The sequence below is a fragment of the Aspergillus alliaceus genome (assembly GCF_009176365.1).
Source record: "Aspergillus alliaceus strain CBS 536.65 unplaced genomic scaffold BDW43scaffold_76, whole genome shotgun sequence".
Classification (NCBI taxonomy): Eukaryota; Fungi; Ascomycota; class Eurotiomycetes; order Eurotiales; family Aspergillaceae; genus Aspergillus; species Aspergillus alliaceus.
Genome location: NW_022474759.1, coordinates 140,637 through 155,998, shown reverse-complemented (window position 1 = coordinate 155,998; position 15,362 = coordinate 140,637). Strand labels below are relative to the sequence as shown.

The window sequence follows — 15,362 nt, the reverse complement described above, 5'->3', positions numbered from 1 at the left end:
TATTATAATAACCTGTATATCATGTAATTAGACAGGCCTACTTTCCATAACACAAACCCTTATATGATAGTGTTTCTTCCCCCATAGTTGAATTCAGTTGGAAACGCTACCATATCTAGCTTTCTACTGTGGAATAGCTATCTATGAATGAGCAGTCATCACAACTTTATTAAATTTAATATTAGTAACTATATTTATTTCTAGCTATACTATAGCTATATTATTCTGACTATTTATTAAGATTATTTTATTAAGTTCTAAGATTAATATATAGAGACTTTTAAAGTTATTTAATAAATAGATTATCTAATATATTAATTAAAACTATTAGATTCTTAATATATATATAATATTATATTAATAGCTTAACTTAAATCTATTCTAACTGTTAATCTCTTTAGATATAAGCTTTATTAATTTTCTATAATTATTAATAACTAATTCACTATTAATACTGATTATTAAAAAATTAAGAAGCTTATTAATTAGTATACTATTTAATTAGATTATAATAAAACTAAATATACTAAATATTTAGTTTACTGGCTCAGTTATAGATCTGGGAACAATACCTGGATATACTGTAAAGTATTAATAGAAGGCTGTAAAGATCTTATTAATAACTATAACTATGAAAATTGCTGTTACTTTTTCTTCTGTTATTCTACTGTATCAAAATTGTTGATAGCTCTGCTTTTCTCTTTCTACTTATTAACAAGGACATTGACTTTTATTAAGCCTGTTGCGTTGTTGCAGTTCTATTCCACCATTATGTCTCCATGTTGCTCCCCTTCCTTTCTGCCTACCTTGCTGTACCGCCCCTTTCACCGCTTTGTATGTAGAACTTAGCAGCATCCTGCTCCTGCAGCTTAAGAGAATCAATCATTCTACACCACAATCAGAAGCACCCAACAAAGGAACAGAATAAAGAGATAACTAGTTCTCTTAATAGAACTCTACAAGTAGAGAGATCTGTTTATGAAGTAGATTAATAGATATTTAATAAGTCTTACTAGACCTTAATATCTAATAACCTAGCTTAATAATATATTAGCTCAGCTTAGACATTGAGGTATCAAGATATTAATCTATGATAAGAAGCTTAGTAATCAGTAAAAGCAGGAACAGGAGTATTGGCTAATAGATTAATAAGATTATTGATAGCTTTGATAAAGATTATAGGACAGAGAAGAATAATGGTTGGTTAATAAGAACTTAGAGATTAGACTTCGATTAATTTAGAGAATTGTAGATTTATAGGTTCTGTAATTTATAACATGACTGGATAGTAGGTAATCTGACCATAAATGTTGGGTGCTTCTGATTATGGTATAGAATGATTGATTCTCTTAAGCTGCAGGAGCAGGATGCTGCTAAGTTCTACATACAAAGCGGTGAAAAGAGCGGTACAGCAAGGTAGACAGAAAGGAACGGGAGCGACAGCAAACGGAAAGATAGTGGTGACATACATGGAAGCGCAACAGACAGGCTAACAGAGCTAATACACAGGCTGGCTACTGATCAGACTATATACATAGGCAGATAGACAAGACATAGCTTGAGAAGCTACAAGAAGATCGTGATCAGGTAGGAAGATAAACAGTCAGAATCACATGACGAAGCGGTGGGGTCAGGCAGAACGAGCAGTTTGGGCTGGCACCATGACAATACTAGTTTTTATACTTCCTAGGAATCAATCATATACCACTTTGTCAATCACATGATCCAAGTCACTTGTCTAACATAAGTAGCATTGGTTGGTGTCCTTGATCCTAGTATCACCTCAGCCTATCATTCTTCCTCGTCCCTCCGCCTCCTGATAAGGGCGCTAGACAAGGGTCTATAACAGCTGTATTCCGGAAGTCTGGTTATGCAAGAATAGGACCCGCGGTATATACAGAGGTCCATAGACGACTTGCTGGAATAGCAATGCAACTAGTTACTGTGCACATATTATGTAATCCTTTCATTCCAGTTTTAATCAGATTAATGAAGGTAACATATCATAGCAAGCGTACTCTGTATCTATGGATCTTCTCCCTTCAGAGCTAAAAGTTTTTGCCATCAGGGATTCAAATTTACTAGTGATATCAAGATCTTCCTCACACCCCTCACTAAGCGGGTAATCTAGGAAGTAGCATGGTATGAGTTTTCACATGGCTATGTGATAACATGTATATGATAGACACTAACCCACCTCGATTCACCCCATAGCGTGGTGGTGGTGCAAGAGGAACCTTACCACCATAGTAACTTCTTTTCTTTTTGGGTATCTATACTCTACCGGCGTCTCAAGCCGCCTACTTTCTTGATACACGTTAAGGCCATCTTCTAAGTACCACTTTTATACTCAGCCCTCCTCCCTCGTACTGTGTCAGTTATTACTATTCAGATACATCTACAGCCCTTTTGAGTCAACGTATAAGAGCTATATATGGTGGCATCGATCAGGATAGGAAACGGTACTACATAGAAGAAAGGTAGGTACAATAATGAAGAGCTCATGCCACTATATTCATTCAATAATGTCTAGAAGAATAATAATATACTCGTCGAGACGAAGGGGGGAGTGACGAGGGGCCGATTTAATTGGCACCATGTCACATCACACCACCGCGCCATCCCAGAGAGTTAGGAGGTTTTTACCTGAACCTATTGAAACCATTACACGCACTTCTAAGTCACATCAGTCAGTCTCATATGTGGGCACGCAGTCTCATGAACAAGGAGGTACGGAAGAAGGTACAAGGGCATCCACCGAATCTCCAATAAATATAGAACCATCCTGCAGCACTGCGTCGGAGGTCCACAGTCAAAGTCCCCTACAATCCAACAATTACCTGGTGAGGCAACATACCGGAGAAAGACATGCAACAAAACCGCCACAATTGCCGCGAACAAGCTATTTGAGTGGTGAACAGAATGAATCAATTCGCACTGAAGACAATTCCCTTCAGCTGCGTCCGAGAAAATTCGTGCCTCAGTTGATGGAGACAGCTAGCCGCTCATTTCGTCGCGACCCAAGCCCATATGCAACCCCTAATAAATGCCGATCGGAGCTTGAATCTACAACCCTGAGGCATATTAGCGCCTCTGGAGATGCACCCACTGATGCTGGGGGCTACGTGGCATATGAGTCTCCATTTTCGTATTCTAGAATTCGGCACCGTCAGGAGACAAGAAGGCATTCCTTTCGGGTTCCCGACCTCCCCGTGATTCCTTCTAGTGGTAGCGAAGGGTCTGAAGGGTCAGACCTACCATCGTTGCCCGTCTCGCCATCTATTTCCTCCCGACAGTCTGTGATACACCCAAAAGTAGAGGAAGACCGTAGGGAAAGTTGCGACGAGCTTTTCTCAAGCTACTTACTCTCCCTTGCTGCCCGCTCGGCCGAGAAACAGTTGAGAGAGCAAGCCCTGGCGGCCTTCCCTAATGAACAAGTTTATCAGCCTGTGGATCATTTTGCCATTGATAGAGAAGAAGAGGACTGTTCTAGCCAAGAGGAGCCTATGATACATGGCGGGGATGAGGTCCTACGAAGGTACCGACGTGCGTCATCTACGGATTTGCCGTGGGAGCTCGAATATATGCGGCAGCATAAAGAGGAGGCTGAAATGCGAGACCGCGCCATGGCTGGCACACAGGGATTGCATCTCTCACCTGTTATACCTTCGACGTATGTAGTTTCCGGTCTGGTGGATAACCATCTAAATCTCAACGGAGATTGGGAAAGAGATTGCGATCCAGTCCAACAAAGACATGTTACAAGCCCACCGATGCTAGGAAATGATCTTGTCTTTCCTCGAAGTCTGTCACCCGAGGCAACATTCTGTGAAAGTCGCAATTTGTCTGGATGTAATAGTGGCATTCACGACTTTCCCGGCCTTTGGCATGCGACTCCTCATCTCGATGACCAGCTTGGCGGTGACGGTCTATGGATGGGAACATGCAAACCCGACAGGTATTACCGGAAGTCTCAGGATTATTTATCCCACAGTACATTAGCTCCCACTCATCGACTGAAAGGAGAGGCTTGGGTGTGGCCAGAAGGAGCGCCGAGACATGAGAACGAAGTTCCTGTTAAGCCTCGCAAGAAGTTTGGAGTATCTGATGGCAAGGAGCGGAACAGTTCTGAGGGAGATACTGACCATGAGTTTCAGGATGCGTTCGTCACTCAGGTCTATAACTACTTGTCTCTAGGCTATCCTTGTGTTGCCCGTTACTATGACCATGAGCTCAGCAAAGTCTCCGGCATTGCCGTAGCGGATCTCAGGCGAGATGATATGAACGCAGATGCTAAAGGTTACGTTGGTAATGCCGAAACTACTATAACAGGTGCTACTGATAGAGACATGTGCATGCGTTGGTTGGCCCTGCGCTCGTATATACGCGAGTGGGCAAGGCAGCAGCCCGTTGCAGCAGAAGATGACGGCAGTTATGGGACATGGGGTGTGCGTGAGCGACGGGGAAGTTGGGCGGGGTGAGACAGCTGTTCGAGAAGATATGCCCTAATTCTTCGTCGAGGGATTGATTTCATTTCCTTAACCTTGTTAACAAGGAATTTTGCATCATTTGGGAATACGCAAGCCATGGCTTGTGTGCTCATATTCGGTCTCCAGGTGCCTCCCATGTCAACTTTCAACGCACTGGGAACCCAGAGCTTGGTTGCAGAATACAAGAACTTTAAATTACTGTGTCCCAGGGGAAAATCCACACTGATTTTTGATCCACCGAATTTTCCAATCTCGCTAAAAGCTGGTGATTCATGGGTACTGTAGTCCTTATTCATAAACCGCCTATACGACTATGGCACAAACAAAACAAGGTACTGTCTGCCCTCATAACATCGCCTTATACTATGATGAGCTGGGGTGATTATTGCCCTCCACTTTATCTTCGTCTTTCGTAACCTTGTTATCTTCCGCCAATGATCGAGTCAACATACTACCCCGTTGAGCCCTCTCGTGCACAATACCAGGGAATATTTTTTGTTCTGGCAACGTTTCAGGCCCGGTGGACTCGCTAGATTTAGTGCCCGAAAGGTGGTGGGCTGGATTTGCAAAGCAAGTATCTCCGGTGACGTTGGTCTCAGGCTGGTTTTGTAAATGGTTAGAAGAGTATATCATACTAGAAGTCAGCAGAGATGCCGTGGCCTGCTCACCCCCCTTTCGTAAAGCTATTGTAGGTGAGTACAATAGATCACTAGTCGACAATGCATAGGAAAAAAAACTTACGGTGGCTTTCATTTTCTGTAGTCACGCCAGGCTGCGGCTGGTCCCTGAAAGAGCATGCTTTCAATTGAGAATTCAGGGGGTCAAGATATCTTCCAATCCTGGAGACTGTTAGGTACTTTAAAGAATGCTCAACCACGTGGAGGATGGACGACTCAAAGGCCAGGGATGCTTACAGTGCCAACTCTCTCATCAATGTTTCATGTCTAAATTCTTCTCGAATGTCTGGGACATTGCTCTTTGCAACATTATTTCCATAGACTCCTGCTGCTGAACAATTCGCGCCAAGCCATCTCTGCTTCAAGGAGAGCTCGAATCCACTTTGCTCGACTGAATGCTTCGCTAGTTCACACATGTCAACAGCGCTAAATTTATAAATCTGCGCAGCCACTGAGTACTCTTCGATCAGGGGCTCTTTGGTGAAAGCAAACTGTAATGGATCATCGGTAGATAACGATACATTCAAACCTCGCCTGAAGAAATTGGCAAAAGGATTTTTGTCATATGTCAAAAACAGCGCATTGTTGCTGAGAGGCGACATGGCAATCCCGATTTGATCAAGGTAAAATAGATACTGTAGTAAAGGAACTTTCCGAAGTAGAATCCCATGGCTAATGCTGTGACAGCAGAGGAATCCAACAGCAAGATGATCAGGGTCACCAGCTTCGCCACAATGCGGCCTCAGGACGAAGGTGTTGAATCCCCGTTGCTTCCGCCAAATATTCAAGGATGCGATATTAGCAAACATGAAGTATATCCAATAGCTGTAGGGTGGGTTTTGTTTGGTGCTCCATTCCCTCGGGATAGGGTATTTTCTATACAGTCGTCGCTCCGCTTTGCTCTCGTCATCGACACTATCGAAACCGACCACACGCTGCAAGAATATATGGAGTTTTGGATGACTACTGGGATCCTTTGTCACTTCAAACAGCGGCTGGAAGACATTGGTGATAACCTGCTCAAAGTTTTCCATCATCCCACTTGACTTGTATACGTCATAAAGTCGGGGTATTTGGATAAGCCAACGAACATTAGGGGAGAAAAGCTTGTTGTCAACTACCCAAGCTGCAAGTTTATCCCATTCCTGGATGGATCTGCCGTATATTGAGATGCGCCATTCCACCATTTGGTACTTACTCGACTCCAGGTCCGAAATGACCTCCTTCGTTATCTCCGCCAGGTAACGTCCTTTGATGTAATTGTCTGTTTTCAAGAATATTTCTCGGAGCCGAGATTCTCCGACGGGGTTATACTTGAGATTAAACTTGTCAAAACGGTGAAAAGAATCTGTATGCGCCTGTAACATGGTTAGTTGCAAAGCGCGAGTTTGAAACAAGGTTTTGCCAATCTCCACATACGTGCATGTCAAGTGTATCAATGCTCAAATCGTAAGCTGTGAGATTGATACTCTCGAACACCTCTTTCAACGTCAGATGCTTCCCGTCTCTAAATAATACAACTTCATCGGGGGATTTTTTCATTTTGCTTTTAATGAAACGAAGGAGATGTTTTTGATTCATACATGCGGAGTGATGCACATGTGTGTCGACTTTTCGGACATTGTAGAAATCTCTGTGAGGTACTTTCTTGCTGTCGGCGATTTCTTGGTATTCGTTGAGCAAAGTATAGAGCTGAAACTTCCCCTCCAGGTAAGATAGGCGTTTGAATGCAAAGCTCTTTGCAGGGCCGTCGGTTGAAACATCTGTGACCGCATCGAGATCCATGTAGAAATCTCTTAGCGAGGGGATTCGTACAACAGGTTGATTGGTACTGGCGGCATTATCGCTCTCGTAAACTTGATATACACTGTTCCCATCGAGCCTGAAAACCCAGTCGGAATTCTCAGGGAGCGGTAGACATTCGGTCATATCAAAATCCTCCCCAATATCTTGACCCATTTTCCTTTTCTTCTGTTCAGGACGAGAGTTGTCGCTGAATTTCCCGGTTTCATTGTCCCCTTCCCAGGCTGGTTCTGGTGGCGCAGGGTAGACCTTCCACCCGTGGCGATCCTTTGGGTTATCTCCAGGACCTTGCAATGATAGCTGGATATATTTAGATCGCCGGTCCAGCAAGCCCAATATTTTGCGGCAGATTACGTTCAATTCGGATGTAACGGCATCGCCATTTGGTGTTTTATTTGTCGTGCCATGGGCGGTTCCCAAGTTGTCCCCGGCAGAATGCGTATTGCCTACCCCTAATGGACTTTGACGCAATTGGTCCTGGGATTTGGATAGCACCATATTGATCCCATAAGTACCGTGATCAGCGCTCATAATCGGACTGTTGAAATGATGTTCATGGGTAAACTGCGGGCCATGCTGATCTAGCGATGTAGAGTCTTTAGTGGGCTGGGTTTCTGCTATTGAATCATGTTCACAAACAGTGCTGGCTATTACGTCTTCGCTGTCATTGTGTTCCTTTAACGCTGGCGCGTAGCTTGGCGCGTCCGCTGTCTGTGTGACAGCTGCATTGTAATTTGCAGGTACCGAGTTTAGGATAGGCTCATCGTCTGCATTCCGTGAGGCGAACTGATGCTGCTGATAAAAAAGCTTTGCTTCCGCGTGGCTCATTGACTTTTCATATGCATAGTCGTAGGTAGGAGTTTTGAGTAGCCTGTCCCTCGGTAGAATATCACCGGATGTATTTATCGCCCCGGTAAAATCAGATTCGTTTGTTTCGTCGGCTACAGTGTGATGTCCTTTGGCGTCATCTAGAGACATGACAGGTGCTTGCGGATTTCCACTTTGAGGATGCAGGGAAACCTCGTCTTCCGAAGATATTTCAGCTGCGTTGGCATCGGCATCAAGCCTAAGCGTATGACTTGGCTGTAATGAAGCCATTATCTAGTCACTGTCGCACTTTTGCAGATGTTGTTGCTGTTGGAATGATTTAATCAGTCGGTTGTCTGTCCGCCCAAAATACTCACCGCAAAACTCTACTAGTCAATCCCTTGCATTTACTGTATATGCGTATGTGTATCTTGCAAGGCTTCTTTCAGGGAAAAAAAGAAAAGAAAAAGAAAAAAAAAGGGAAGATTTAAAAATACGATATAAAATCGGTGTTCTATTACGCTTGAGCATCTAGGATTCTGGCAAGTCGTCCCCTAAAATTTTGAATTTTCAATTTTCAATTTTCTTTTGGGACACAAGGGAAAGAAAGGGGGAAAAAACACAAAGAAGGGAAGCAAAGATAATCAAACACCTCTGTAAAATGCAGGATGAAGGTAAGTGCTCAATAAACCAAGTGTTGTATGTATCAATAACCTTGCTTACTTGACAAAATACCATAAAAAAGTGAGTCTAGACTGTCTTTTTATGTGTCTGTTAGCTTCAATGTTCTATTTCGATTACCAAGTTCATGTAAAGGCACTACTACTATATAGTAGTAAACCTGTCTTGGCATGCATGTATTTTACCGAGCACTAGGTACGGTACAGTATCTATCTAGTACAGCACTTACCACCATACAGTACTAGGTAGTACATGTGGCTGAGTCCAGTACATACTATACATAGTAGATAGTGGTGTGCTTGTATGGGGCAAAGTTACGGAGTACGTCACACAAACTGAACCACCCACCCCAGCTACCATTAGGCAGAGATCAATCACCCTATAATTAGGTCCACTTATCACTTACCTCTACATTACCCTACATACTGCGGAATATATACGAGTATAATCGCCAATCAAAACGCGAAAGGGTCTTCTTTACTACTTTCGTCCTTACCTTCCATCTCCTACCCTACGTTGTACCAGAAGAGAGTGACACGGTAGACTCTTCTCCGTTTGGTCGAAGTATGCCTTTACCCCTGCTGTTTATAGCACGAAGCCAAGACTAATTCATGCAGCTCTTGCGTACAGCCTGCAATTTATCGACAACTATTCACGCTGGAAACTACAGTCTGTGTCCATCATTGTGTTTTGGCGAAGGCTCTTCGAATATGGCATCCCTGAACCTCTCATCCAATGGCCCCTCAATATTAAAGAGCTACCAAGCTGTTGTCAACTCTTCCCCCTCGACAAGCTCTGCATCTCCTACTTACGGGCAATGGGCAGTGTTTTCGGTTTCCGCACCACTTGTTAGTGCTTTCCAGCAAGACGTGGGCAATAAGGAGAGTGTTTTAAAGGTCCAAAGTACCGGAGGTCAGTCAAATACCGGATACTAAGGGATACACTGACTGACTAGATTTATCTTAGATGGTGATTTGGCCGATCTTATCGACGAATTCTCCGAGGGGAAGGTACAATTCGCCTTTGTGAAGGTCACTGACCCAAATACTGGACTCCCCAAGAGTGTGCTTATTGCCTGGTGCGGAGAGGGCGTCCCCGAACGGACGAAGGGCTACTTTACTAGTCACTTGTCTGCGGTCTCAAAATTGTTGCATGTTAGTGGTTCTTTAGCCTTGTCTCAATCTGGACATTCTATCTTATCACAAACTCTACTGACCTTGTCACTACCAGGGCTATCATGTTCAAATAACCGCGCGTGCAGATGGGGACCTGACTGCCGAGGGCATTATACAGAAAGTTGGGGATGCTTCTGGTGCTAAATATTCCGCGGGAGCCGGACAGCCAGTTGCTCCTACACCTAAGCCCCCGGTTTCCTCTAAGCCCGTTTTTACTCCGCTGCGAACCGGCGGCGTCGGCTCAAGTACAATGACAGCTAACTCTACACGGGAATACTCCAAGGGGGATACTGACAACGATGGCTGGGGCCCAGATGCTCCGCCGGTCACTCGGACAGAACTGGAAAGGGTACGCCCGGCCTACCAACCGACCAAGGTAAATATACAAGAACTTAGGTCGGGAACCCAACCGGCAACCAGCGTCCAGGGTCAACATGCCACTGAAGACCGCAGTGGAATTGTTAGGGGCGGCTATCAACCGGTAGGCAAAGTGGACATTGCTGCCATAAGGAGACAGGCACGTGAGGCAGGAGAATTTAAGGATGACCGACCAGAGCCAATCAAGGGAGCATACAAGCCAATTGGCAAAGTCGATATTGCTGCTATTCGGGCCAGGGCACAAGTGCCTAGTGAGTCTATCGCTGGCGATGGCAAATCTACAATACCGAATGACACACAGACGGCCTTAGCGCAAGCGGAGTCGCCTAAAAATCCCACATTGCCTGTCCAGTCGGAGCGCTTGACAAGCCTACCGAAGCCAAAGGTCTCAAATAGGTTTGGAGCGAACCAGTCGTTTGCTGGAACCAAGCCTCCTCTACCCAGTGGATCCATCCAAAACCCAACTTCAGCTACTACGGCTATCGGTAGTGCAAGCAGAACTTTTGCAGACGAGGGAGGAAAGACTCCTTCACAACTTTGGGCCGAGAAGAAAGCTAAAGAACGGGGACAAGCTACCACGTCTGTTCTACCGTCACCAGCTATCGAGGAGTCTCCCCTTCAAACCCAGCACAGCGGCAAAGGGGAGTGGAAGAGCTCTTACAACGGCAAAACATGGGCCCCTGTTCAGACTACGCTCACCGGAAAGTCTCTTAGCAGTAACAATTCCCACCAGGCCACGGATGCCGCTGCAAATGGCACCACGGAAACGGAGCCCGGGCTACCTCAACAGAGTGTTAGTGCTCTTCGGGATCAGTTCGCGGACGTCTCACTTCAGAGTTCCGCTTCCCCTAAGGACAGGTCTGACGACAGGCCGGATACAGGGCGTTCCGTACCTCTGCCTGGCTTACCAGCAGGACCTACAGAACCGGAAATCATCCAGGAGACTGAAACTCACCAATTGGCCCCGAGCCCTCCGGAACAACCTCGGTCCCCAACTCCACCAACCCCACCTCCAGTACGAGAACCATCACCTATCCGTGTCGCTATACCCGTTGGGCGTGGAGTTACAGATGTTCATGATGAGCAAAACCGACCGCCCCCTGTGTTACCCACCGAAAGCCTTCACCAGTCCATACCACAAGAGCCAGACCTTGCTGACGACAGGCATGATGTAGCCCGGGCAACAGCTGAGGCTACAGTTAGGAACCAACCTCAAGCTAACAATATCCAAGCCCTTGTGCAGTACGACTATGAAAAGGCGGAAGACAACGAAATCGAGCTCAGGGAAGGTGAATATGTGACGGGGATTGAAATGGTTGACAAGGACTGGTGGTTGGGTTCAAACACTCGTGGTGAAAGGGGTCTCTTCCCGAGTAATTACGTTGAGCTACTGGACGACAAACCACAAAACTCTATCTCATCAGACTTGCATGTTGGGGAGTCTGAAGCAGATATTCAACAACCTCGCGTTGAGTCAATGGCGCCTCTGGCTTCGAGCTCAGCCAATGGACCCATTGCTATAGCTCTGTACGACTATGAAGCCGCGGAAGACAATGAACTCAGCTTTCCAGAAGGTGCTGAGATCACCCATATTGTAAGTCGCATTTACCCTTTTCATGTATTTCAGGAAGCTTTTGGTGAGGGAACAAACCCATAGTTAACTACCGATCTCATATAGGAGTTCCCGGATGACGACTGGTGGTTTGGCAAATATCATAATAAAGAAGGGCTTTTCCCAGCCAATTATGTGCAGCTCGAAAAGTGACCTAAAGTGGTATAACCTACGGCTTTCAAGGGTTTCACTCTACGTGATGTCAACAGTCAGCTGCGTTCTGCATCTGCGTTGCCGTCTCGTTTAAATTTGCCGGATCCCGAGTATCCTTTTGCTGAACATAGTTTGTCCGGTTCATATCTGTACCCATATGCAAGTGTCTTTGAAGAGGGGAAACCAATTTTTCCCTAGTGTTCCCTTAAGCAGATCGCAGAGGTCTCTGGTCCTTGAAACAGTATATGGAACATTCGTTTTCAAGTTATTACGACTACTGCTCTAAAAGTGTGTAACGTGAATGCGAAATACTCGAGTCACAAGAGGTGCTTATTCTAACTAGTTCTAGAGAGTCTTGGTACTTGTAGGTTGTGTTTCGTACCTAGTTCCACGTGATGTGGTACTATAGAGCCAATTTAGGAAGTGATGCAAAATCACGTGATTTCAATAATATCTTGTAACTCGTATCCTGCCCGGAAAAGCATAGGAGAAAAGGTAAGCTCCACTCTGTGGCGTATCTTATAACCAGCTATCAACAACAAAACTGGAGACAGTATTTGCCGCAGGCTCTCGTGGCTAAGGCTAGCAAATCTCGTTCTCGCTTGTCGGTCTTGGTTGGCAAGTTTGAAGGTGCGTTCAACGTGCAGCGTGTCTGACGACCTTAGGAAGGTATATCCAATCAGGGGGGTTTTGTTCCAGAAAGAACTGGAAGCAAAGTACCAAGAGAGGACATCGAAACAAGACGAAAAAGAGAAAAATAGGTGCAAAAATGGCGTCACTTAGTGAAGACCTGCTTGTAACGGTCAACAAGTTGCAGGACCTTGTTTTCAATACCATTGGGAATGATTCTCTTGACTTACCGCAAATTGTAAGCTCCGTTCTACGTGGTTTTTGCTTTGTTGATTGGTACTAAACTTTTCTCTCTTTTAAAGGTTGTGGTAGGCTCTCAGTCATCTGGAAAGTCGTCCGTACTCGAAAATATTGTCGGTAGAGATTTCTTGCCAAGAGGAAGCGGCATAGTTACGAGACGCCCTTTGATACTGCAACTTATTAATATTCCAAGTGAACGACATGACAAACCTGAAAGCGATGAGGTTCACGTACCCCACACTGCTGCCAGTATAGCAGGGCAGCATGAATGGGCGGAATTTCACCACCTTCCAGGTCGGAAATTCGATGACTTTGCCCTGGTAAAACAGGAGATCGGAGCGGAGACTGCGAGGATAGCCGGAAGCAATAAGGGAATCAATAGGCAACCCATTAATCTCAAAATATTTTCGCCTCACGTTCTCAACCTCACGATGGTTGACTTGCCAGGGTTAACCAAAGTGCCTATTGGCGACCAACCATCTGACATCGAGAAACAGACCCGAGCGCTGATCCTTGAATACATAGCAAAGCCCAACAGCCTTGTGCTGGCAGTATCTCCGGCAAATGTTGACTTGGTGAACTCTGAAGCCCTAAAACTTGCTCGCCAAGTAGATCCTATGGGCCGGAGGACAATTGGCGTTCTTACAAAGTTAGACCTCATGGATCACGGCACGAATGCTATGGACATTCTTTCGGGGCGTGTTTATCCACTGAAGCTGGGGTTTATTGGCGTTGTGAACAGATCTCAACAAGACATTCAGTCGGGTAAATCTTTGGCTGACGCGCTACAGGCCGAAGTAGATTTCTTTCGGCATCATCCCGCCTACCGTAACATGGCGAATCGTTGCGGGACGCAGTTTCTGGCAAAAACGCTGAATACAACTTTGATGTCTCACATTCGAGATCGACTACCTGATATCAAAGCCCGTCTGAATACCCTTATGGGCCAGACACAACAAGAGCTTGCTAGCTATGGCAACAAACAGTTCAGCGGCAAGGAACATCGCGGCTCATTGATCCTGCAACTAATGACACGTTTTGCCTCCTCTTTCATTTCCTCGATCGACGGAACCTCATCCGAAATATCTACCAAGGAGCTTTGTGGAGGAGCCAGAATCTATTATATTTACAATTCAGTCTTTGGCAACTCTCTTGAGACAATTGACCCCACACACAACTTGACGGTGTCAGATATTAGGACGGCAATTCGAAATTCAACCGGCCCTCGCCCTAGCCTGTTTGTCCCTGAGCTTGCTTTCGATTTACTCGTGAAACCTCAGATAAAAATGTTGGAAGCGCCTAGCCAGAGGTGTGTAGAGCTCGTGTATGAGGAGCTTATAAAGATTTGCCATACATGCGGATCGCAAGAACTTTTACGCTTCCCACGTTTGCAGGCAAAACTTATCGAAGTAGTGTCCGACCTCCTCCGTGAGCGTTTAGGGCCTTGTTCAGCATATGTGGAGTCGCTGATCTCCATACAAAGAGCCTATATAAATACAAATCATCCAAACTTCCTTGGAGCAGCAGCAGCGATGTCTTCCATCATTCAGACTAAACAAGAGCAAGAAAGAAAGTCGGCATTAGCAGAGGATAGACGGAAGCGTGAGAAGCGACGACAGAAAGAACTTGGAGGCATAAACGGCAATGCATCTGTTTCTCCTGAGGACGAAGAGGAACAAATGTCGGAGCAAAAGGCTCAGAGCCTTCCTATCCGAAGTCAATCCGCAAAAGGCACTAGAAGCATGTCTCCGCATATTGGCAAGACTCAAGAGAGCGGTATTACGGCAACTTTGAACGGGGCTCATTCAAGCCCACATGCTATGTTTGGGGCTTCAAATACCACTCGTGACTCCTTTTTAAACTACTTCTTTGGCAAGGACGGCGCACAGTCGTCTCCGCCAATTCCCCAGTCTTCGAGCCACCTTAGACCTTCTAGTCACAGCAACGAGATCGGTACTACTCAAAGCATCCGGCGGACAGAAGTACGTTCTCCTGTGGTGCTACCTGATGACTATGCAGCGGTTCCTGATTATAGTGGTGAGCTTAATGGTGCTGTAAGTTATCATTCTTTTGGTTCTCTTTTGGTCATATTAGAAGCTCATTCAATGTATAGGAAAGTACCGAACCAACCCTCTCTGATCGTGAGCTGTTGGAGACGGAATTGATTCGCCGCTTGATATCCTCCTACTTCAATATTGTTAGGGAGACAATTGCGGACCAGGTTCCCAAAGCCATCATGCATCTTCTTGTTAATCATAGTAAAGATGTCGTGCAAAATAGGCTGGTCAGCGAACTTTATAAGGAAGAGCTTTTTGGGGAGCTTCTTTACGAAGATGATGGTATCAAGGCGGAGAGGGAGAAGTGCGAAAGGCTTCTAGAGACCTACAAGGAGGCCGCTAAAATTGTAGGTGAAGTCCTATAGTCTATACAAAATGCATATCAGGTGGGGACTAGATATTCACCTGTGATTTTGTATAGTAGAGGACAATATGCCAAAGCACTCCAATGGTCATAGATGTAATTGTATATCATTGTACTACATGCTAGAGCTTCTACTAGAATATTAAATTTTGTATCTGAATAGTGGCACTGGGCTCATCTCCTGAGTGGAGGGAACGATTGCAGATGGAAGCATTTACACTTGTTCATTTCACTATAAACAGAAACCATTTGCTGCTTGCTCTACTTAACGCCGGTAGTGTCTGTATTGAGTTAG

At 45.2% G+C, this 15,362-nt stretch overlaps 5 protein-coding genes across 5 annotated transcripts; 3 read left to right on the top strand and 2 right to left on the bottom strand.

The window, feature by feature from the left end:
- Positions 1–2,597: 2,597 nt before the first annotated feature.
- On the top strand, positions 2,598–4,481 carry BDW43DRAFT_304368 (uncharacterized protein; the record flags this gene model as incomplete). The annotated part of the gene is made up of 2 exons (XM_032045588.1): positions 2,598–4,206; positions 4,333–4,481. The coding sequence occupies 2 exons, from the start codon at positions 2,598–2,600 to the stop codon at positions 4,479–4,481; spliced, it is 1,758 nt and encodes a 585-aa protein (XP_031894664.1).
- Positions 4,482–4,825: 344 nt separating this feature from the next.
- Positions 4,826–8,207, bottom strand: BDW43DRAFT_237142 (AMP deaminase). Its single transcript, XM_032039613.1, has 4 exons — positions 6,587–8,207; positions 5,405–6,525; positions 5,232–5,336; positions 4,826–5,090 (listed from the first exon to the last, which is right to left on the bottom strand). The coding sequence occupies exons 1-3, from the start codon at positions 8,066–8,068 to the stop codon at positions 5,312–5,314; spliced, it is 2,628 nt and encodes an 875-aa protein (XP_031894663.1). The 5' UTR covers positions 8,069–8,207; the 3' UTR covers positions 4,826–5,090; positions 5,232–5,311.
- On the bottom strand, positions 8,175–8,533 carry BDW43DRAFT_293187 (uncharacterized protein). Its single transcript, XM_032043799.1, has one exon. It carries the CDS (start codon positions 8,513–8,515, stop codon positions 8,348–8,350), a length of 168 nt encoding a protein of 55 aa, XP_031894662.1. The 5' UTR covers positions 8,516–8,533; the 3' UTR covers positions 8,175–8,347.
- A 293-nt stretch (positions 8,534–8,826) lies between these two features.
- On the top strand, positions 8,827–12,400 carry BDW43DRAFT_237037 (putative actin binding protein). The gene is made up of 6 exons (XM_032039611.1): positions 8,827–9,022; positions 9,089–9,370; positions 9,425–9,612; positions 9,689–11,605; positions 11,690–12,064; positions 12,126–12,400. The coding sequence occupies exons 2-5, from the start codon at positions 9,169–9,171 to the stop codon at positions 11,774–11,776; spliced, it is 2,394 nt and encodes a 797-aa protein (XP_031894661.1). The 5' UTR covers positions 8,827–9,022; positions 9,089–9,168; the 3' UTR covers positions 11,777–12,064; positions 12,126–12,400.
- BDW43DRAFT_237048 (dynamin-related GTPase DNM1) lies at positions 12,209–15,077 on the top strand. Its single transcript, XM_032039612.1, has 3 exons — positions 12,209–12,644; positions 12,709–14,700; positions 14,760–15,077. Exons 1-3 carry the CDS (start codon positions 12,546–12,548, stop codon positions 15,066–15,068), a joined length of 2,400 nt encoding a protein of 799 aa, XP_031894660.1. The 5' UTR covers positions 12,209–12,545; the 3' UTR covers positions 15,069–15,077.
- Positions 15,078–15,362: the final 285 nt, after the last annotated feature.